Genomic DNA, 24,286 nt, shown 5'->3' on the forward strand with positions numbered 1-24,286 from the left:
CCCGGCTCCCGTCGCTGCGCTCCCTCCCTCTGCCGGCACCGCCCCATCGCAGCCCAGCGGCGCGGCGAGCGGAGGGGAGCGCAGGGCAGCGGCGCGGCGAGGTGCCGGGGGAGCGGCGATGTGAGTGCCGGGGGCCAGGAGGGAGTGGGCGCAGCCCCCCGCCCTGCGAGCCGGGCTCGGGCAGGGCTGGTGGCGTGTGGTGCGGGGACCGGGCCGGAGCTCCGCAGGCCGTGGGGACCTCGGGGCCAGGGGGGCTGCGGCCGTGCCCCGGCTGTGGCCGGCGACCCCCGGCCCGCTGAGTGAGGTGTTTCACTGTCGCTCCGGTCCCTCTGTTCCCGTCCGGCCTGCCGCTCTCTTCAGTTTGTTTGTTTCTGCTGCGCTGTCTTGCTCTTATCGCCCCAGCACAGGCCGGGTAGCTTCGCCTCCCGCCGGTGGGGCACTCGGCGTCCCTCAGAGCCAGGGATGGGGCACTCGCCGTCCCTCAGAGCGGGGCGAGAGGGCTGCGAGGGATGGGGCCCATGGCTCCTCGCCCTGCACCCCCTCTCTATACCCTTTCTCATCCCCGCTCTCTCTCTCCCTCCCTCTCCCCTGCACTCCCTCCTGCCCCTCTCTCCGTCCCCTCTGGCCTCCCTCGTTCCCTGTCCCAGGTCCCCCCACCTGGCGGCTTCCTTTGCCGCCTTTGGTTCTGGGCGAAGCGTGAGGAAGAAAATTGTCTGTGACTTGGTTTTACCTGGGCAGCATTACCTGCTTGAAGCCTTTAATGAGGAAATTTATGTTAATACCTGACCACAGGTATTAACAGGTATTATTCTGGGGACAGGGATGTGTAAAAATCCAAGCTGCTGTCTTTTTTAGGTGACAGGGGCATATAGAAAAGTGTTTCTATCTGCTTGTTTCTGTTACTTTTCAAAATATCCCAACTTCCCTGCTGAAAAAAAAGAATCTTGATGTGATCAAAAATTTCTCTAGAGGTCTGTCAATGGGGCAGTATTTGATAGTGAGCTGTGTGAGCCTGCCTTGCAGACTGATGCTAGGTACAGCAGTGTTCTTAATTTTAGTTATTGCTAAAATTATACCTGAACAGATTCCTGACCCAATTTATGTTGCTGGTTTTTTCCTCTCTTCTAATTCTTATCACATTCTTCCTGACATAGCCCATATCCTTCTTCTGCATCTACAGCAGCAGACCTCTGCTCTCAGGAGATATCCCTGACTTCTGATATTTAACTTTTGAAAGCTGGCTCAGACAGTTCACTTTAGGTTTCCTGTATAAGGATGAAACATACACCTAAGGAGTCCAACATGCTTCTCAAGTGTCTCTTTCAGATGCAAAGTATGCTGGTTTTGAGATGACAGTTTCCATCTATTGACAGGGAGAAGTGAGACAACTCTACCTCACTATTTAGACAACTGAAGTTAGGGGAGGTGACCGAGAGAACTGCAGCTCCATACGTGCAGAAGGCTGCCTTCCCTGATATCTTTGTGCATTCTTATATGTTAAAAGCGTTTGTGGCATTGGAAGTGGTTGAGTCACCATCCCTGGAGGTAGCTAAAAGACATATAGATGTGTCACTTAGGGACATGGTTTAGTGGTGGATTTTGCAGTGCTGGGCTAAGAGTTGGACTCAATGACCTCAAAGATCTTTTCCAACCTTAATGATTCTGTAAGTTACAATTTTGAAAAGAGGTCTGGCAAAGCAAATTCATGTGAATACAGGTCAGGCTGAGCAGCCCCTGCAGACTCTGTTTTCCATTGGATATTGTAATTTGTATGTAGTTCACAGGGGGCTAATATAATGATAAAAAGAAGCAGACATGTGGGTTGTGATTTAGAATTTACCAAGGGCTTGCAAAAATATATTTGACTTGAGGGCCAGAAGAGCAAAGCCCTTCAGAGAACTGCCATGTCTCATGTGGATGAAACTCTCATCTGGCTCTACTCTGTAGGAGCTCACATATAACCATATATTGTGTGGTCTGTTGGAAAGCCAGCAAGCTGGAGTTAGGCAGGACAGTCACACAGAGTCAGGGATAGTCTTTTCCTTACCTTATTTTTAAATGCCTTAAAACCCCCCAAAAGTTAAGGGTATTTAACTAAGAGTTTTTAGGGTACATTTAGTAAACTATGAGTGAACAGAGTTGCTGTGAATTATTGGGGAGTGTGAGTCATTGGGGGCCATGGCACTGGGACCTACTTCACAGTTCAAGAAAATGTTTTTGATCTTCTTCTCTGCCAATCTTAGTATTGCAATTTTAGATCTCACCAGTACTGGGATATTTGAATTAGATTAGCTATTCTGGAACAGCTTCCCATGTGGAGGAGGGTCTGTTGTGAAATACATGGAATTCTTTTTTTTTCTTTTGTTTTTTTCTACTTCTTTCTGTTACAGAAGTGTTACTTTTGTTCAGAAGTATGCAGTATTTCAAATAGTGTTCAGAAATAATAACAGATTCTGTCCTTTTGACTGGCTGTTATAGAACTGCTGCAATATCTACCCTGAATTAATTTGCTTGTGTACTCAAGAACTTGAATCTTACTCACACGTGACGATGCACATAGCAGCCTTTTAATGCTCAAACTTGCAGAAAGCTGTAAGCTGTTACATTTTTGTAAAGTGTTTGGAGGTTTTAGATACTCAAACCAAAGTCTGCTGAACCCCGTGTATTCTGTTTTTTACCCCTGAGAGCTTCTGATTTGGACAGACCACATTTTTTACCCCTGATACAAACCCCCTGCATCCCTGCCAGATTTCAAGTCAGATGTTTTAGAACAGAGCTATTCAAAGCAAATGCTTCCAGATTTTGTTTGTACAATAAAATTCTTTTTCATTGTGTTCAGAACCACCTAAACCAGTTGTTTCTCTTTCCCTCTTGATTTCAGTACATGGTAGGAACAAAATCCTCTGGCCCAATCTCCACATAAAGTTTGGCAAAGCTGTCTCAGTCCAAGATAGCTACTTTATGAGGGTTTATAAGCTTCCTTGTGTAAGGAAAGCTGTTTGCACCACCTGTTGAAACATTACTGGTACAGTAACTTGTGAGGAGAAGCAGCCTGCAGGTTGAGAGTTCAGGGCCCTGGACTCTAATACGTGAGTTACTCTGCAGGTAACTTCTGAACCTGCCCTTTTTGCATACTCCCAAACACTGCCCTGGGATGTGTAACCTGGTCGCTGCAGCATGGGCTGTGTGATTCTCCTGGCTCAAGAAATGCGTTGTGCAGAGTATAAGTACCTGAGTTTCAGTGCTTTCTCTCTGAGTTTCATCATTTTAATATCTTTTGGAATGGCAAATAACAGGCATTGTAAAAGCAGAGTTGCTACTTGTTCTTTCTTGTCTTCTTGTTAACTCTGATGTTTTAAATTAGTTTCGGAAATCTGAAAATATTTTTAACATTGATCCAGTCTGCTGTTTGCAGCCAAGAGTTTGTCATCTCATGAGTTCCAAAAACCAGGTTGATGTTCATTTCCTCCTTTTCCTTCCTTTTCCTTTAGCCCCCTAAAATGTACGTTCTTCTTCTGAGTGGTATGACCAGTAAAAGTTGAAAGGAGATCACTGTTGTTGGGGAGACAGAAATTGGTTGTGAGTTAGTATGGGGTTTCCAAGTCTGGTTGGGTCTACAGCAGTTTGCCCAGAGGTTTCCCAGTACCCATCTGTATTGGTGCTGCCCTGTTCCCTGGCAGCAGGCTACCAAATCAACTTGCTCAGCCAGCTTGGGAAAGTCGGGCTCCAAAGAGAACCAGAACCCTTCTGCCAAGTTAGAGCTTCACAATAAAACTGTCACCTGTGGGTCTGTGTCACCAAGCTCCCTTTTGGGAGCCACACCTGCCAAAATGTGTGCAGTGCTAAACCTGAGCCCTGCAAACCTGGACAATGCAGATGTGATGTACTCTAGACTGTCTCCTTGTTTTACTAAAAGGAAGAAAGGGAGTTGTACTGGTGCTGGCCAGCTGGCCAACTTTCTAGTCCTTAGGAGGCTGGCCCAGCTGTAGACATGAAAACAAGAATCAACCTTAACTTCTGTCAGAAGACAAGGAGTCTTAAAAGCTGTACTATTTTGACTGCAATGACTTTATAAAATAGCTGTTTGCCATTATTTGTACACAATTATTCAAGAATAAAAAACCTTTGTACTACTTTACTCTCAAGCCTGTATTTGTCAGATTGATGAAACAATCACAGACTTAAAAATTATCATGGATCTGAATTGTGACTGGAGTCCATGAAGAACTTGTAGCACCTCGATAAAGTGGGGTTTCACTTCAGTTGCTGCTCCTTTCCAAATATTCCTCTTTGGTTTGCCCTCATTGCAGCACCACTGGAACTTTGCAAGTTCTGCTGTTGTTACAGTGGCAGGTGTTATTTGATGGACATTTCAGCTGAGCTTGCTCTTTTTTTTCCAGTGGTGTGAACTCAAGTAGAAAAATTTTAAGAGAATTATTTGGTGTATAAGATTTATGCTCATAAGCCACAGAATTGAGATCATAAGTTACACAATTAATTTCATTAATCACGAAGTGCAGGATTTAAGGTTCTTAGGATAGCTGTGCACACTACCATTTACATTTATTTTATATGTAACAGTAGAGAGAGGTTTTTATGAAAACCAATAGGAGATGAAACTAAAAGACTTTTATCAAGATGTGGATTTGTACTGAAGTCACAGGTGTGCCCTCAGGTTCTCCAGAGTGATTACTCTATGTATTGCTGCAGTGGTTTGCAACAGATGTGGTGGCCAGCAGCATTTAGGATAGAAACCGGTGTAAAAAAGAGCTGTGAAAATACAGCTTGTCAAATTCTCAGGTCTTGACTTGTGGGTACAGCTGTGCAGTCTTTATTTTAGCACTTACATTTGATTCTGTTGAAGAGCCTCCTGTCTTAGGTTAAACTTGGAAGAAGGCAGAGGTTCTTGCACATCCAAAACATGCAGTGAGGCTTTTTTTAGTTTGTGTTTTCTGTCAAAATTGGTCCCTTGCTGTAGGAGGTTTAACCCTGCATTTAGCTGGAAATTTATTGTAGATGATGTCAAAGGGTTTAGAGACAATTTATAGCTCAAGCAGGAAAAGGGATCTTGAGGTATTTCTTAGCTTTGAATTTTTCCCTCCCACTCAGCTGATTTACCAGCCAGAGCATTAGATTTCTTGGGCTTTGCCCCAGTATGTTTGGGTATAAGTCTCAAAAAACCCCTTTTAATTAAATGTGTGATTAAGTAATCACACAGTTCTAAAGTACACCATTTAGAGATGAGCGGATTTCTGTTTAAATCAGGGAAAGCCCAACTGCTTCTTTCTAGATTTCCAGGATATTGCTTGAAAAGCTGTGCATTGCTAACCATGCTGTTGCTTATAGGTTGATATATTTTTGCAGAGTACATCCTTTGTACTTAGACTTACTTAGACTTTCAAATAATCATAGCCTCTTGGCAATTGCATTTTTGTGTGAAACACTGGTGGGGAAAATGTATTTTAATACCTGCTTCAATTGTAGGAGTTGAGTTGGTCAGGTCTGTTTCTGTAATTAAAGAACTGCTCACACGTATCATAAGGATTGAGGATGCTATTGTTGTGCATGGAATAAGTTTTGGTTTTATTGAATATCAGGAAGTATTGTCCTTGAATTTTGTACAGTGGTCTTCAGACAAAAGGCCAAAATTCAAATTTTCTGATGTTATCAGTGTAATTGTGAATATTTTTTATTTTGTCCCTCATTCTTTGTCATTTTAACTTAAAAATATAGAAGTCTGTTGTTCAAATGTGTTCTAGTGAACCAAAGCATTGTGTCTGTTGCTGCAAGCCAATGAGAAATAGAACTGCTTATACATAAGTCTCATCTGGCATTAGAAAGCAGTTTTTGATGAACAAACAGCCATTGGAGGTTGTTGGTTTTTTGTTAAATACTTTGATATACTAACTTTTCAGTTCTGAAGAGTTTTCCCCAAGTTTCCTCGCTTATCTAATTACATGGGTCAGAAATTCCTACTTTTTTACACTGAAACATCCAAACAATTTACTGCTGTGTCTGTGACCCCATAGGTCAGAATCTGGTCTGGGATTCACTCCCCACAGTAGCTCAGCGTTGTCCAGAACTGCACCTTTGTGTTGCTGAGTTCACTGTGTACAGTATCCAGCATTTTTATGAAAAACAGTGCAAGTTGCACTTTTCTGACCGTTCCATGTTTAAATGGGGTACCTAGAGCTGCTTGTTTATCTCTGGCTTGCTTTGTCTCGTATTTCTGGTTCTTACAGCACCGCCTCAGTTGTAAAAATTCTGCAGTTTTTGGAGGTCAGATGGTCAAAATCCCAATACTGAACTGTGCTTTATGAGACACAGTTGTTAATACAGCTACCCTTGGTAGACTTGGTTTAAAAAAAACCAGCCAAACTCTTAGTATTTAATCACCCAATGAAGACTAAATTTAGTTTCTGAAGATATATATAAATATATATGAAAACCTGTGGCTTTGGTTATTGTTTCAGATTATACATCTTTTTTTTTCTTTCCCCAGGGCCGATTACTGGAAATCTCAGCCTAAAAAATTCTGCGATTACTGCAAGTGCTGGATAGCAGACAACAGACCTGTATGATGGTCTACCATACTATGTCCATTATTTGAAATGTTAGGAATTTGAATTACAGGCTTTAAACATCACTTTTTGATACTAGTCTCTTGATGCATGCAATTTGTTCTATAATAATGCCTTTGTAGTACATGTAGTGCTTAAAATATATTGCATCAGAACCAGATACCCACATACAAGATGGTGTCTGCTGCTCTCCTTGGCAGTACAGATAGGAACTAAATATCTGACCCTGCTTATTCTTAGAGTTCTGTAACTTAACATTTGGTCTGTCTTGAAACTGTCTGTGCCTGTCCTTCGCTTTCATGTGCAAGTAGAAAGCAAGACCTGGCATCTGTACTGTTTGTATGTGGTAGGCACAGTACAGCCAGTGCTCTGAGCTCTTAAAGCAGGTTTCTTTCATTTCAAACAGCCCACAGAAGCATTACTGGGTTACACATAGGTGTTTTAGACTTGCAGATGCCTTTTGCAGACTACTAGACACATTGGTGTCTTCCTTAGCAGTAGATTTTGCATTCCTGACTGGATGCCAGGGGTATTCCTAGAGCTAAGCTTCCTCTGGCTTACAGTAAGATACCTAATTAGCTCACATGAACTGCAGGTATCTTCTTGGAGTAAGTGAAGAGAAATACATGTCAAGGGAGGGATTTGAGCAATTTATAAAGTCTGTCTCTAAACGAGATGAGTCATCCTGGGATGTGCATCCTCTGCACATCAGTTTGTGCAAAGGTCAGGCTTAGACATCTAAGATCTGAACACACAAATAAGCACAGATGTTTTTATGTGAGAACCACATGAGGACTACCACTGTTGTACCTGAGCTTCTGAACTCCTTCCAGCTCCTACTGGTGTCAGTCTTTCTGGCAGCTTTTTGGCTTGCAGACTGTTCTGTTATCCTTAGTTACCCAACTCACCCACTTTGCCTTTTCCTCCTTCTCTCTCTCTTTTTCAGATTTTTGAACCTGCAGAATAGTTTAAATTCATGAGATATTTCTGAAGTGCAGCATAATGTAATTAAGGGCAGTAGCTAATACTTGGAACTCTAAATAACCCATGTGGTTTTTAAAAGTTCGCATGAGAATAGGGGCAAAAAAATTCCTGATGATAGAATCCTGAAGGACAGCATGAAGAGGGAACCCAGATTTCCTGTTATTTGTCTCTAACGTGTGTGTTGAGCAGTATTATATGAAAAAAAAATGAATCTTATTCTAATACTATGAGATTACTTATAGTAATCTCATAGTATCTATGAGATTACTCATAGAATCTAATACTATGACATTTTATAATTTCTCTGTTGAATGTTTCTCAGTGTTCCTTTATTCCTATAGCCATTTTAGAGCTGTAGTGTTTGCTGTAAGTCTTCTCAGAACAGGTTACATTTAGGCTTGTTCAACTAAAATTAGTCCAACTAAATTTTAAGTAACTAAAAATAACTGTTTTAGAATTGTATAATACATATTACTTTTCTTGATTTTTTTCTTACTTTGAAGAGCATTGATTTTCATGAAAGAGGAAAGAATCATAAAGAAAATGTGGCAAAGAGAATTAGTGAGGTAACTCAAATATCTTAATTGCACAAATGCTTATTTTTGCTCTTTTTCATTATCAGATTGGTTTAATTTATTCTCTTGGGGTTTTTTTTTGTTTTGTTTTAGATTAAGAAGAAAAGCTTGGAAAAGGCAAAAGAAGAAGAAAACATGTCAAAAGAATTTGCAGCAATGGAGGAGGCTGCAATGAAAGCATATCAAGAGGATATGAAAAGGCTTGGAATTAAGCCAGGTAGTTCATATAGCTGCCAGAAGATTAAAGACAGAATTGAAAGAATATTGAATAGGAAAGTTTTGTGTTAAATTAGGCTTAGGAGTGAGAGAGAAGGCCTCCAGGACTGTTGCTCATTTTAAAAAAATGGGGTCTGCAAATTGCCAGCAGTAGAAGTTGCAGTACAGAGTATTTATAGCTATGGTATCCCCTGATCCATGGAACAATCAAATTTGGAGTAGAAAAAATAAACAATGTGTTAACAGAAAGTTAGACTGTAGTTGGTGCTTTGAATCAGCAGTGCAGCTTCCTTTGATTAATTTTATGTTTCACTTTTGCCAGTTGGAGGCAAAAGTTCTCATGAGTAGGAGAGGCTGGGTTCCCACTGGTGTGAAACAGTGGAGATGAGAATCTCCTAATCAGCTTGCAGCTCAACAAGTACCTTTGTTCTGGACATTGACGACATATTATCCTTTAAAAACAAATTTGTAGTTTCAGGCCCATATAGCAGCTGTCTTTTTAATAACTCTTTTATTTTCTCTTTTGTTGTTCAATTAGAGCTCATTGGTCCTTATGATTTTTCTCTTTCTAATTCATCATTTTAAATTTGGACATTGTTCTGATGCTATAGTAGTGGTAAAAGGCGTGATTCTTTTAATACAGTCTTTTAAGTGCACCTGCTAGGAGTGATTTTCATTCATTAATGATTTTCACTCATTAGTGAAAATACTCATAAGAACAAAGTTTCCTATTTCCTGTTGTGCAAGAGTGATTAATATTTAAGTTCAGAATAGTACTCTTTTTTCAAGGATATTTTTTTCTCCAAGATGATGTAGGTTCCAGTTCAACACAGAGTAAAACGCAGAGTAACACAGTGGAAACTAAAGCAAAGAAAGAAAAGAAAGAGAAGAAGGAAAAGAGAGAAAAGAAAAAAAAGACACCTCAGGATGCCTCAAAAATTGAAACGAAGGAGTGGGTGCAAGGATTATCTCCTGAAGGCTATACATACTACTACAACACAAAAACTGGAGGTAAAAGCTACTGAGGAGGAAGTGCAGATACAATTACCAAATATAAGTGAGAAAAGACTATCTGCATTTTTTTTTTACTTCTCTGCTCTTTCAGTAGTATGCTGTTAATTAAAATGTGAACATGTAGATGGAGTTTTGGTATACAGCATTTGAGACTTGGGTATCCAGAATTTCTGACTGGTTTTACTGTTGATTAATAATGGAAGTATACAGTAATTCCAGTTTCTGGAAATGTTTAGCTTGCCAGGGGTTAATTACACAAAGATAGCAGTGTTCTTCCTGAAGAAGCTTTGTGATCAGGGATGTGAAATAAAGTCATTGTGTCTTTCCACATTTACAGGATTTATCTAACTGACTTCTCTTGAGGAGCTTCATGTTGTGATTTACTTTAGAATATAAAAGTAACCTTCTTTTATGATTAATGAGAATATTACAAAATGTTTCTTATAAATTTAAGGATTAACATTAGTATTTACTGTAGTCTTTCATAATTTCATTTTTTTTTTTTTTAACTAAAAATCCCATATCTCTGTATCAGGCATAGTAATAGAGTCTGGAGGGTTGTTAGCTCCAGTAAAGCCAGCTGTAATTATGATACTTTGGTTTATTGTTCCTACCATAGTTAGGTCAAGGATTATTCATATTCCAGCATGGTGTATATATATTTTTATAATTTGTTTATATGTGTGCACTCAGCAGTGTCATATCCTTTAGATCTGTTTTTAGTAAAGATTATTAAATATAAATGAAATTGAATGATGTGAAATGGGTGAAATATGCTTTTGTTTTTTAAGAATCACAGTGGGAGAAACCAAAAGGATTCCAAGGCAACTCTCAAAACTCACAAACGGTAATCAAATTATTAATAGTTTTTTGTCCTTGTAAGCACTTAAATAATCTAAGCAATTTGCAAGTTGTCTGATTGAGGAAGATTAATTTTTTGCCCTTTAAAGTTAGGAAAATATAATTTGAATATGTAAAATCTTTATGATAAACTGCAGTTTTTCTATAGAAATTCTATTTGGCTAATTTCTCTGTCAAGGGAAGAGAAGTAATTAGTGATGGTTGGGTTCCTGCAGAATATACTTGTTTTATGCTTCAACCCACAAAATGGAAAGCTTTTGGGAAATTCTGAATAAATTCTGTTAAACCTTTTTTGAATGAAATGTAATTATAAAAACTAAACATTACACAGTTGGAGTAGTTAAGCTTCCTTTATCTAAGGCAACATTGAGACTGCATTGTGGTAGTTGAAAAAAAAAAGAATGCCCATTTTTTTGTGTTTGTTTTATGATACAGTTACATAATAAATTGTGTTTTACTGGGGTTCATACGATCATGGAACCTATATGCAAGCAATTATTCAGCAAAATTAGTAATTTAGTACATTACTTAATTTTCCTTATTTGAGGCACAGAAAAACTTGTAGAATAGTCCAAAGGCAGCAAAAATTCTTATTATGATTAATGGGTTTTCCCATGATACTTACCACTTCAGGATTTTTATGCTGTGCAGCATTAAAAATAGGATTTTTCCAACACTCCTGTGATGTTATGTTTCCCAGTTTTCAAGATTGGTGTCATATATACACTTTAATTTGATGTCAATTTTGTTGGGTTTGCCAAAGTTGCATTTTACACTAGAGTTCAAAAGAACCTGGTGTTTTCAGAGTGCTTGATATTCTGTTGCTCTGTATCATTACATTGCATGCTACTCTGGCTTTCTGATTCCCTTGTCCTGTGGTTCAGCACTTCAACTTTATCTTTCCAGTCAGTGCATAGCATTGCAATATGTAAAGTCAGTCTTACTGTAGCCTTCCACTGAAAGATGTGGTCCTGAAACTAATCTTGTATGGTCCTTGGTACATATTTACCCTGACAGTGACCTAGTTCAGGCAGTGAAGGCATCAGAGTTTATGTTAGTGCTTTGGAGACTTATTTCCTTGCTATCAGCATTCTGAATAATCAGAAAAAATGCCAATGTGGGCAGAGCAGATTGGGGGTGAGAAGGCACTCCCTTCTTGGCATCAATTTGAAGTTAGCTCATCCTAGCCATATCAGAAGCACACACCTTCAGCCCCCAGTATCTCTAACACCACACAGCTGTATTTCTGTATTTTGCCATTCCTCCCTCACCCTGCTCAGTGACTTCGTCCTGTCTTGAGTTATTTTCGCTATCGCTAAAAACAAGCATTTGATTGCTCCCTTATTTAGTCTGAGCTAAGGATATTGGGAACATTCCAGATCTCTAGCAAGGACTAGGACTCACTGCCCAGAAATTAAAGGGCATACTTGCAGTACATTGTGCCAGGAGCCCTCCTGGCTTTACAGCATGTTAGGTTTTGCTCAGACTTGGTAAGAGGTGGGAAGGACATGAAGGGGCATGTTGAAGGCTGCCTATAACCAGTGAGACTGACAGTGTGCTTCGCAGCATTTAGGTCACACTCAGTGTGCCTAGTGTCAGTATTGGCTGAAAACCTCCAACCAACAGGTCTACAAATGCTCTGGATTAATTAATTAAAAAAGAGATGGGTTATATGTTTTTGGCCTCTTTATCCTTAAAATAAACTTTCCTTTTGCTTCTTTTGTCAAAACCAGCGCACTGAAACTTCTGAGGGCAAAACCTTGAGAAAGCATGATTCTGAAGCATGAACTATCTGTACAATATTTTGTGTTTACAGAGTGGGGGCAAGAACTTTAGCTTCTGACTGTATTGTGCTTTTATTAAAAAAACCCGCAAAATTTTAACGAGAGTATTAAGCAAATGTATAGGTACACAAAAACCTGTCGGTGTAGCTCTATATACATATATGCATTTATTAATACCAAAATAATACATGGTGAAGTTTCCCAACACAGAGCTGGCAGTATTGGTACTTAAGGAGCAGGGAGGTAGTTGTGTGCATAAGAAGGGATGAAAACCGTTTTCTTAAGGAAGATGTTAGGACATGTGTAATGACTGATTATATAGCTGTAACTGATTCTGAAAAAAAAATTACATACCCACAAAGATATACCAGCAATTTCGGTCACATTTCATGTTTATTTATTAACCAGTAGGGGAAAAAAGTGCATTGTTGAAATTGATGCTTTAGTAAAGAGGTAAAATTGTTTGCATGCAAAGTTTGATTCTATAATTATTTGTTGTAATTTTCTGTTTTGGGATAAATTTTTATTTGTTTGTGTATATTTAATTTGTGATACAATTAATTGGTACTAGTTTTCTGTAGCCCTCACAAAGACCTAAGTCCAGAGAATTTTTTCAGCAGTCTCCACTAGAGAGAATGACATAAATAGGAAATTACAGCCTCAGGGGTGAATACTCTGAGAAAACCCAAACATGTAAAATAATGGCCCGTAGAAAAATTTAAACAGTATGGTAACAGGTTATTATGCAGCCTCATACTAATTATCCACTGTTTGAGAAATAATTGTGTAGGTGCATTTGCAGTATTTTAGGTTATGGAGTTCCATCTCATTGGAGTCAGAGGGAATACTTTCTAACAACATTAGGGATTCAAGCTTTAAACCAGTAAGGTGGTCACAGACAAAAAGTACTCAAGGGTTGAATAGACTCATAAATGATGCATTGGCTGATCCTGAAAACTCTTTTTCATGAGCTCCTGTATCTTTTTCTAGGGAGCAGAGTGGGTGGAAGGTGTCACTGAAGATGGTCATACCTACTACTATAACACACAAACTGGAGGTAAGTACTTTCTTCTTAAGCACTGCGTCGGGAGAGCAGGTTTTCAGAAAAACCTCTTTTTTTGTTTTGCAAATAGCTGAATTTTTTACTAAGTTCTGTATTTTTTAAGCTGCTGTCTTAGTTGAAATAAAATAGTTGCTTAAGTCAGCACTGGCTTTCTGGCTGCATTGTCAGTGTGCATATGTTTTTGCTTCAGAGGTTTTTTTGGACTTTCAACTCGTAATTCTAAATTAGGCATTCGTCTTTACTACATATATATTGAAATTACAATTTGGAAACTAGAAGAAGGCAGGATTTTGTGTTGATGGGCATGTGGAACTGACTAAGAATCCCCTCCAAACTTTTCCTCTTGCTGATGTAGCATTGATAAGAAAGTACAGAATCTTACCTCCTACATCTTTTCCACTTTTTTCTCCCTACATGGGGAACTTTGTGGTAACTCCCTCAGAATAGCATCTGTTTTCTAAATCTATTTGAATCATTTTAAGGTCAATGATGCCTCTCTGGAGAGCAAGTGATTTTTTTGCTGGCTATGAGTTTTCCCTCTGCAGTTGGGTATGAAGTGGCATTGCTAATGGTGCCAAGAATAGGGGAAAAAAAAACCAACCAAAAAAAAACCAACCAATAAAACTAATCCAAAACCTTTCAGTTTTTCATTGGGCCACTCCCCTGCCCAAAAGATTTGCAATTTGCAATTTCTTTGAAAGGGAAAGGAGATGTTGGTTATTTTTAAACATTGCCTTTCAAGTTCAGATACATTTTTGCCTATGTTTGCTGTTCTTTTAAGTACTTCATGGACATATGACACTTCTGAAGAATATTTTTCTAGTCATCACATTTGGCAGAATTTTGGCTTTTGAGATTTCAAATTGATCACTCACTTTTATATAGCTGTAAGTGTGTGTCTTGGGAGTGCTTGAAAATTACTTCTCTGTTCTGTTAACAGTAATCCCATCCTCTAACAACAAGACAAATCTTTAACTGGTATAAATACCTATAAGTGTCTCTTGTCAGTCACATAACTTAGGGGACTGATGGCTCCAGGCTTGGTGCTACCAGTCTGGGAGGCTGCACCTACTGCTCTCTTTATGTGGCACCTGGGAAAGTGGACTTGCTCAGTTACTGATCTGAAGCCAGGTGACAGCAGTACCCTTAAGAGACTGTGCTGTTCATGCAAATCCATTCATTGCCAGTTTCTTACATCTTTATTTCTTCAAGATATATCTAGGCACCTACATGTTGTGTTGTTTGCAATTAGGAAAAAAAGTAGGGTTTTTTTACATCTGAAAGCTTATATAAAATTATAGACTGAAAGTTGGGGTACTTTTGCCATATTCTTATTAAAACCAGTCTTAAGACCACTGAGTCAACTTTTATTTGAGTATTTCTTTTCAGTGTATATACTGCAATACTACTTTTAAATTGAAAATGAGGATATATGTGTATGTGCGTATCGTGTATGTACTTCCATGTCTTTTCAGATTGATGTTTGTATTTCCTTGCTTGCTTGAGAGCTCTTTTAATTAGAGACCTAACCTTACTAAGAAAAGTAGCACTAGAAAAGGGTTTAGCTGCCTGGAGACCTGAAGCTTGCAGTTACCATTCTTTACTTTATCCTGTCCTTGTAATCAATGAACAGCTCAAATCAAATAGGCACATCTACAGGGCAGTTAATTTATTTTTCTCTCCTGTGTAAGGATGAGAGGGACCACAGTCTTGTGGGTCACAGTTCACCGTGTGTGATGTTTTTTGTAAGAGCTAATTAAAACAAGTTTTATCAACAGTGAACTCAGCTGTCCTGACTGTGTCTCTGCTGGGAAGAAATGTTATCTTTCTGATTATGGTTATTAAAACAAATGTACCAAACAAAGGCAAAAGCTTTTTGCTAAATTATTTGCTGTATTTTTGCATAAGGCAGCACTGCTTCTGAAAGGTTATGTTGTCAAAGCAATAACAGATCAAAACATGAAGCATAAATAATGTGGTTGTTCAAATGTCTTGGACAGTATCCACATGGGAGAAACCAGATGGTTTTGTTTCATCTTCAAATGAGAAGGGTCAGACTGACAAGCCTGCAGAAACAGCATCTGAATCAGACTCAGAAGACAGTGAGAATGAAGAAGAGAGTTCAGAAACAAACTTCAAGGTAAGTTTTCCTCAGATTTATTTTGCATACATGAACTTATACTAGAAAATTATAACTGAATCATTTATGATTTGTGGTAGGCTGTACTTACTGAAATGAGATTGAAATGTGTGACTGAAAGTAAAATTTTGCACTTCTTAATTAAATGAATCTTTATTCAATTATTTGGCTTATTAGTGGCACTGTTCCAGAATAGAAAGCATGATCTTTTCTTCAACATACCAGAAGTACCTTGAATTCTACAAGACATGTGATGTTCTCTGAGAAAGGTCACTGTCATCTCTCTGAAATAATCCACAAAATGGTTTGGATTTTAGTGTGAGGATGACTTCAACCTTTCATTGGTAAATGTGACTGCCAGTAGGCCTTCAGGGCATACTTTGGACTGAAAATGAAATGGTTGTATTTTCCTTATTAAATTGAGAAAAAACATAGCACATAGTACAAAATCTGTATTAATAACATACTTAAAACATACATTTAAACTTGAGATAAAACATGTGATAATGTCACTGGTTGAGTTAGATGGTTTCCCTGAAGCTGGTAATTCAGAACAGACACAGGCAATTTAAATACAAAATGTATTTGTAGACAAGTATTAATTGTAAAACACATACTTTTGTATCACTGTGCATCATTACAAACTGCTACCAGGTATTAGCAATAAGTGTGTGCATCTTCATGTATAGGAAGTTGTATTTGAAATTTTTCATCTTTATTTTAAGATATGCTGAGCTTTGTTTTCCAGTGAGTTTGTAAGTTTGCTAACTTCAGCCTTGGTAGATGGGATTTTCCTGCTTTAATTTCTTGTGACATTAAAGATATATTTTTCATCTATAAAACTCAAGAAGAAAAGTTTGTAAATCTACAAACTACATATTGCAATATGAATTTATTGCTTCAAGTTACTCTTGGTTGAAAAGCATGAATAATAGATAATAATAGTAGCAAATAAAAGATGTAAAATAAAGCTACATTATGTTTTTATTTAGGCTTTTTTGCTTAAGATGGGTTTTTTCCTCTTTAGAGGAAAGGAGATAATGGTGAGGAATCAGAGGAAGGGAAAAAATCTCCCAAAGCTAAAAAGTTAAGCCCTTACGGGAAATGGCGAGAAGTTAAGCCAGAAGAAACCACGGATAAAGAGGAGAGTACATCAGCTTCCCAAGAAACCTCTAGTGATGGATCTAACTGTGACCAACCCTTATGGAAAATGGAAAGCACTTAAAGAAGTAGGGGAAGACCAAGAAGAAGAAGAAGCAGGGTGAGTATCTTTATACCATCCTTACTTTCATAATGTTGTTTGCAAGAACTGAAGCTTTTTCCTCTGAATTCTGGCAGAATTAGCACAACTGTGATTGGAAATATTGCCCAAATACAATTCTTTTCACAGTGATTATTTTAAGTAATAGTTCTCCATTGCAGACAGAGGTGGTGTTTTGGGTTTTGTGTACAAGTTCACCATGAGTACAAAGTAAATTGAAGTGATTTAAGAATCATAGTCATGCACTGTTTTTTCAGGGGCTGAGTATCAAATATTTAAATGTTGTTACTCTGAGCTTATGTTCCTTACATCATCTCCTTCAACAAACTGATTGAGCTGCCCCAGGAGTTCCTATGATCTCTCTCTCCCATGTCAGACCAATGAACTGCAGATGTTTTCATGAAGTGCATCTGATCAGAAGGGTTGTTTTGTTTGTCTGCATAATGCCTGTGGTGGATCTTTTGTTTCTTCCTTGTGAAGTATGCTCTTTTATTGTCAGCTTCTTCTTGTGGGTTCCTCAAGGAGTCTGGCAAAAATAGGTTTTGGAGAGTGAAAAGTCTTTCTCCTTATGCTTTCTCCATTCTTCAACATTATTGAGCAGGTAGACCTCCGACAGTGCTCATACTAAATTAAGCACTGATGCACTTCTTGGAGATGATAATGTTCATGTAACACCTCCTGAATTGCACTAGCTAAACTGCTCCTTGACTCCTGAGCTGAAAAATTCTTTTGGGTTTTTGGAAAGCACTGTGTAGTAAAAAGTGCTTTCAGCCACTGAACCTGATAGATCAGTCTGTACTTCAACAGACAGGCTTGAGATGATCATACGTGTCAATGAGACAAATGCAGTTGTTCATTATTTACTTTAAATTCAGTCTAGGAACAGTGTCAACCACTTCCAGAAAGTTGACACTTTTGGGATACTACAACAATCACATTTTCTTGACTTGCCATCATTCTTGTGGTTCCTATTTGGGTACTTGAACCAGATCCATGTCTTCCTCGAAGCACGGAACCCCAGACTGGGTGTAGTACACGAGCTGACATCAGGCGAACACTCAGTAGTAGCAGAAGTATTCTTGTGTGGATTGGCCAGTATCTCTGCACCAGTGTTGTACTGGTGCAATACCTGTGATTTAGGTAACCTTCTGCCAGCCCTTTGGTTCTTCTTCTTCGTCATATGTTTGTGCCACACGTTATCCTTGTGGAACACAGTGTTTTGCTGCTGACCCCTTAAAACTGAATGTACAACAAGGTCATTTTTAGTTGTTGTCTTTGATTTGTTTGGATCATTATTGGCTGTGATCCTGCCCTCTGAAGCCACCTCTCCCAGCTTAGGATTGCTGTCTGATTTGGTTGGCTGGGTCTCTCTTCTGCTGTGCAGTACCTTCAGAATGGACACTTGAGCAAACAACTCAATGGTGTTCTGGCAGTGAACCGCTGCTACTACTCACTGTCTCCCATCTTTCAATAGCCTTAAATTTACAGACATACAGCCCTGTTATCTCTTGCAGGACTGTCGGCACAATGAGTGCTTGGGCCATGCTATGAGTTCTGTACAGAATGAGGTATTCGTTTGTTACTTTTTATGGCAGCCCACGCAGAAGAAACAAAGAACATGGGTGTTTTTTCTTGATGCCTGTCGTGTTGATAACTACAAGACTGCATCTAGCTCAAAGCTGTTTTGTCAAATAAAAATAGCTGTTGCTGACTGCAGTACACCATGTTGCTTTCTGCATGTAGATTAACCCTTTTACATTTTCCTTTCTTCTCCCAGTGAAAAAGTGGACCTGGAGCTTCCAAGTACAGAGAGTGACAATGTAGCACCCCCAGTGCTAGAGGATCCAGAAGAGGAAACAGTCATATTTAAAGAGAAGACAGTCACCTCCCTTGGAGACCTAACAGAAGGGGTGCCCATGTTTAAGAAGAGGAAATTTGAAAATGGAAAATCTAGAAACTTAAGACAAAGACTAAGTGATCAGTAATACTTAACAAATCATTTTAGATTCTGTTTAAGATAGAGTGAATCAAAAGTATAATATTTTCAACAGGCTTTTATAAAGAAAGTTGGATAGAAGTTAAGGATTTATAGGTAATAAAACATATGTGAGTTTAATATTTTTTTATTTTATTTTGATGTGATTGGTTTTGGAATGGAAGTTTGTGTGAAATTACTTATGCAATATTGTAAATACATGTATTCTTTATTGTAACCATGCCATCCAAGTTCTATTTGCTCTGTGTATGCCGTTTTAAATGCATTTCATAAGGGTTTTTTACTCCTTTTCTAAGTATGTGAGAATGCAGTAATCCTTAATCTGACAAAAATGAAGCAGACCTTTTATTTTCATAGAGGAACTGGATCAACAGAATATACTAGAGAGTAAAATCATCCCCCAAGATTGTTTATGTGGCGTAGTTTCTCCACTAACAAGTAAAATATTGTGCTTACTAACCTTTGTCTGATTGCTTGCAAAAGAGTGGGTGGTGAGACTGCCAGCATTTCAAACTGATCATTTAGAAGCTGTTTTTAGAAGAGTTAGTCACATCAGTGCCACCCATTCCAAATGATGTTCTGAAAAATTATTTGTGTGTGTGCATGGTAAATGTATTAAACCTCTGCAGAAGATTTAACTCTGATCAATCCTAACTTGTAGTCACAGCACCAGAGCCACCCCTGTTGGAGTAGACATTTCTGTGATATCTTCCCGTCTCCTGCTTTGTTGTCTACTTGAATTTTTCCTTCCTTTTACTTACCAAGTTTTCTTTTTTAGTCTTGCTTTCTTATTGTCTATTTCCTAGCAAAAAATCACTTGCCTGATATTTTAATGAAAAAATACTTTAGAGACTTGGCCCTGCTACGGCAAACAGGACCATTTTTGAGGTAGTTGTGTTTTTTCTGTTGGTAAGAAGTGTGTGTTTTATGGTTGCAGTGTTTGGTAAGCTGAGAGGGCCTAAGTGTGTTGAAGCTTCATCATTCTCGTTACCATAGGGGAGGAACCCAAAAGATCAGCAGAGCTGATGGCTGTAGAATCCAAGATGACTTGGACATTTTCTTAAGGATTGTCCCAAGTGGTGGGATTGGTCTGCATTTAGCATCACCCGGATTCATTGTCTATGTCAGAATATAGCTGCACTCATTGCTTCTCTAGCCATCAAACAGTGAACCAGAAAGGTCCAAATAATGAATCTGTTAAAAACTGTCTCTAATCTTAAAGCTCACTGTGTTTTGTTCAGGAGAGTCTCAGTCAAAAAAAAAAAAAAAGGAATGCAGCTAAGGCAGTTGTCAGACTTCAGGAACATAGAGTTGGTAACTGCTGAGCTTGAATTTCTTTGAGAAAACAACTATTAATCTGTTGGATCAATTGAGAAAGGAGTGAAGGATAGGGAATCTGGTTTATTCTGTATTACAGTGGAAGTTGAAGTTCTTTTTTCTATTCTTAGAAGAGAATTAATTATTATATTTGGTCCCATGTGTTTTCTTGGCTTCCTCAGGGTTGGTGTATTTTGGCTGATGTTTATTCTGATAAATTTGAAAGTTTACTGTAATATCTGTCCCTGGATTATTATTTAGAGATGCAGGACACATGCAGGATGCTTCAAATTGCTTCTGAGATGCAGGAATGTATGACATGTACTCCCAGAAGAGGGTTTCTTAATCAGGGTTTGTTCTTACTTGTGCATTACTCTGGGAGCCTGCTCTAACTTGAAGTTTTCTTGTGTTTGTGGCCAGTTCACTCTTCCAATTTACACAAGTCCTGCTAAGTAGCTTTCCTTCATCTTGAATCCACCACATCTTCTCTCTTTGAAATCATAAACAGCATCCCTGTGTGACAGGATCTTCAGTGTCCCACCAGTGCTTCTCTTCACCCATTCCAGCCTGTGTCTGCCTGGACACTAGATGGACTAGTGGATTTTGACTAGATGGATTTCCCTGGGCTAGTTCACCTTGATAAAGGCCATGCATGATATCACCAGTACTTCTTAGCATATTGGAAGTAACTCTTGATACTTCCCTAAACCTCATTTGCTTTTCACATGACCTCACACACTGTCTGCCATGGGCACCCTTACCAGTGACTTACCACTATTCTTTCTCCTCCTTTGCTTTTGCCAGATGTTGAGTTACCAGCTGGTCATGCTTTCCTTTCAAGCACAATTCTTTATTTTCTTAGACATTTTTTTGTACTGCTGCACTCATCCTCCTTCTGTTACTCCAAGCCCAAAGTATATGTATTTCATTATGATTTCTGAAAAGTTGTTTTTGTTTATTAGTACAGTTTTATCGAATACTATAGAATTTTCTTGTAGGTTCCACTTTTAATGTCCTCTGAGGAGGATAGCTTTCCTCTTTTAGTGAGGTTCCCCAAATATTAGCATCTTTCCTTTAAAATGCTTTGGTCACAGGCAGCAGCGATTTAAGATACCTGTAACTAAATCTCTTGAGCAGATGTTTAAAGACATCCACAAATGAGTGCTCAAAACTTGTTTCCTTGTGGAGCTGCTGTTAGTTGTAATATGAGCAAAGGTCTTTGTATTGTATTAAGTAGACAAACCAGAACATTAGGAAAAAAGATTAAAAGTTTTCTTTGCTTACTTCTAGTAAAGTTAGTTTAAATACCATACATGTGGTTTTAGCTGATGTGACTTTTAAAGCCTGCATTTCACAAAGAAATACAGCACTTTGCTCTCCACTACCTCTCAAAGTCAGAGACCAGTTAATTCTTTGTTCTTAAGTGTAAGTTATAAAAAGGGCCAGTTGAGTTTTGATATATCCTAAACCATTGTTTAATTTTGCACCATGCTGTCATTCAATTTCCTTACTGTGTATCTAAACCAAATATTTTCTGCTCTACACAAAAATATTGTCTTGTGTGAGATTTAAGGCAGACATTGCTTTTCCAGGACATCTGTTTTGCACAGATTTCCCTCCCTTCTGTCCTAGCTTCCTGCAAACTCTTCTGCTTTTGGAATTTGCTATAGGAGCCCTCTAGGTATTGCCACTGTTACACTCCTCATCTGCTAACCCTTCTTTGGGCTGTGCTGGCTTTTGACAAAGGAACGTTCCTTTTACTGTTTCAGCCAAGAGTTGTCTTTTCTGGCTGATCTATTTTCTATCAGACAGTGTTTTTATCTGCTTGCCTGTTTTTATTGCCAGCTCTTTGACTACACCATTGGTTTTATATGATGTCATAAGCATTATGAGCAATATGAGGAGAGCCAGAGAGCAGGGGGCAGTCATTGCAATTTCTGATGATGATGATTTCTTCTGTGTGGTTTTGAGCCAGTCAATTCACTGCTCTGTATTTTTCTTTCCTTGCCTCATGTTTTCATCCACCTTCTCTGCTTAGAAAGGCAGCTGCTTCACAGCATAAGATTCATGTGTGTTTTTACAGCAGGGCCTGCCTGAAGTTGGGGATGCTTTTAGAAAGAAATATATTGCATATACAGAAAAAAGAAAAATTGTTTTGTTGAGCATTTGCTATGCCAGGAGCTGTGCAGAGACTGCTCAATTTTACCCATGTTATAGAATAATCCTTGTTCATATTTAGGCTAAAATGCATTTTAATCCTTCACCTGGGGATTTGTAGATTGAAATCCACACTTTCCTAATAGGAAAGTGACCCTCATAGATAAAATTTGACCTTTATAGATAAAATTTGTGCCTGCAGCATCCTCCAGTTCCAATATTCAGTTTTAGAAGTGGGAGGGCTGGGGAGATCATGACATGGATCTGAGTTAAATTCACTAACTTGTGCATGTGTAAGTATTTCCCCTTTTTCTTCCCTGAAAGAAATAATATTTCAGTGCAAATTTTGGCATCTCAGAAAGGGAGTAAAAAACAATTTCATGCTGCTTGGTTTCTTTGATTTGTTTTTTGAGTTGTGTCTCTGCTTTTTTAGTACTTTCCTTATTATTGCTGTCTTCCTTGAATTGTCTTCCTCCAGTATTCCCAGATATGCAAATCTCTATCACCGCTGTGCCGTGTTTCTGTTGTCCTCCTTCACTTCTCCCCTGCTCTGCTGAGATTTCCAGAAAGCTTCATGTTCTCCTGTAGCCACCGTGTGTCCAGGTCCCGGCTCCCAGGAGCGACTCTGCTGCCTGTTTGCACTGTGCCCTGAAGAGCCCTGTCTGCTTTCCAACACCACACAAGCTGTTTCAAGACTTTACATGTGCTCTTTTGATTTCCTTGATAATTCCTTTTCCCATGACAGATTCCATTCCTTGCACAGGGTTTGCAGCCCTTAGATCCTTTTGCTTGTTGGTACAAAAGCTGTCTTTGTACCTCCTTCTATCAGCTGTGGCAACCCTTGGGTTCTGTTTTGTCAGCCAGACCTCTTCAGTCTCTCTTCTATCTACCTCTTAATTGCTCCTACCTTCTACCTGCTAAATTATTTAACTTAGAATTTGTGTTAACTATTTGTGTGATTATCAGGTTTAGCTTTGTGAAATGTTTCAAGATAGAACTTGAATTAAAGTTTCCGTACAAAGCAAAAAGTGTTGCACATTACGATCTCACAAAAGGCTAAATTTGCCCAAGAGGATTTCCAGAGAGCCAGATTTCAGAGATTCCTGGAGAATTTGGGGAGTTCCCAGGATTCAAAAGCAGATTTGATTTTACCTGTAAAACCATAAATAGCCTGTTAAAAACCAGCAGACAGTGTTTTACAGACCATGGACTGGAGACAGTGGATTTTAATGGCTTGCTTGGGGTGATTGAAAAGCGTTTGTTTTAGTTTATAAGTAAGTCTGCAAAGTTAAACAGCTGGTTTCTCTTCTCAGTTGCAATTACAAAATATTGCAAGCTCTTGAAGTGGAATTTATATGAAAATACTGAATAAAGCTTTCATTTGAACAATCTGTGTTTGTACCATCGTGTATCTGTTCAGGGAGTTTAGGGCAACCTGGGAGATTTAGGGCTGCAGATTCTGTTCCAAATGGAGTCTGGGGTAAATATAAACTAAAATAGGTCTGTAAACATGGAAATGCTTCTTAAAAATAATATTTTATTATTACTACTTTTATTATTAATATTTTTATTTTATTTTGTGGCCACCAACAGAATATCTGAGTCCCTTCCTGTAGCACCTTAAGCAGTAACTGGAAGTTGGTTTATTCTGTCCATCGATTATGAGTAACAAAAACCTCGGGTTTAAATTTTTTAATTAAAAGTTTTTAACTGAGTTCAGGTTAAGATTTGTTGCAGTTACTGTTAGTAACATTCAAAATAAAGCTGAATATATGAGCTTTTTGATTATAACCGACCGTGATTCAGTATTTCATATATTTGCTGGCCTTAGGAACAATGATCAGTGCTCTGAGAGTCAGATACACACTCGATGACTCACTGAAAGCAATTGAAGCAAGGTACCCAGGCTGCCCTCCTTTAGCAGAAGGGGAACATCCATCTCTGCACTGCCATGGAAGGGCTGCTGCTTCCAGGCACACACAGCTTTTGTCTGGCTTCCCTGCTGGCTGTGTGAGGCCTCAGCAGAGAAATGAAAGGGGTCCAGGAACTGTAATTCCTATCAATCAGCAGGAGCTGCAGAGTGGTGAAGCTGGTGCCTAGCACGAGCTGTGATGTGACAGCCGTGGGGAAGCCAGGCAGAGTGTGGTAGTTTGTGTTTGCTGTAACACTATTTGACAAGGAAGAGTGCAGGAGAAGGCTGTTTTGAGCAGAGGAACGTTCTCTTGCTCTGTTGTGCTGCTTGTTTCTTCCCAAGAAACTGTTTTCCCTTTTCTTCCCCATGCTTTGTTAGTGTAATTTTCCCTGCTACTGTTTTTGCTGCTGAAAGTCCTGACTGCT

General features: G+C 38.8%; 1 protein-coding gene across 1 annotated transcript; it reads left to right on the forward strand.

The window, feature by feature from the left end:
* The first annotated feature begins 28 nt into the window (after window positions 1-28).
* Window positions 29-23,340, forward strand: WBP4 (WW domain binding protein 4). The gene is given in 11 exon segments (XM_036379017.1): window positions 29-120; window positions 6,503-6,575; window positions 8,069-8,131; window positions 8,234-8,357; window positions 9,164-9,367; window positions 10,162-10,217; window positions 13,006-13,072; window positions 15,079-15,218; window positions 16,246-16,407; window positions 16,409-16,479; window positions 18,257-23,340. Coding segments are annotated over 11 exon segments (1,170 nt in total). The 5' UTR covers window positions 29-118; the 3' UTR covers window positions 18,465-23,340.
* The last annotated feature ends 946 nt before the right edge of the window (window positions 23,341-24,286 follow it).

This window comes from Molothrus ater, chromosome 2 (assembly GCF_012460135.2).
Source record: "Molothrus ater isolate BHLD 08-10-18 breed brown headed cowbird chromosome 2, BPBGC_Mater_1.1, whole genome shotgun sequence".
NCBI classification, from domain to species: domain Eukaryota; kingdom Metazoa; phylum Chordata; class Aves; order Passeriformes; family Icteridae; genus Molothrus; species Molothrus ater.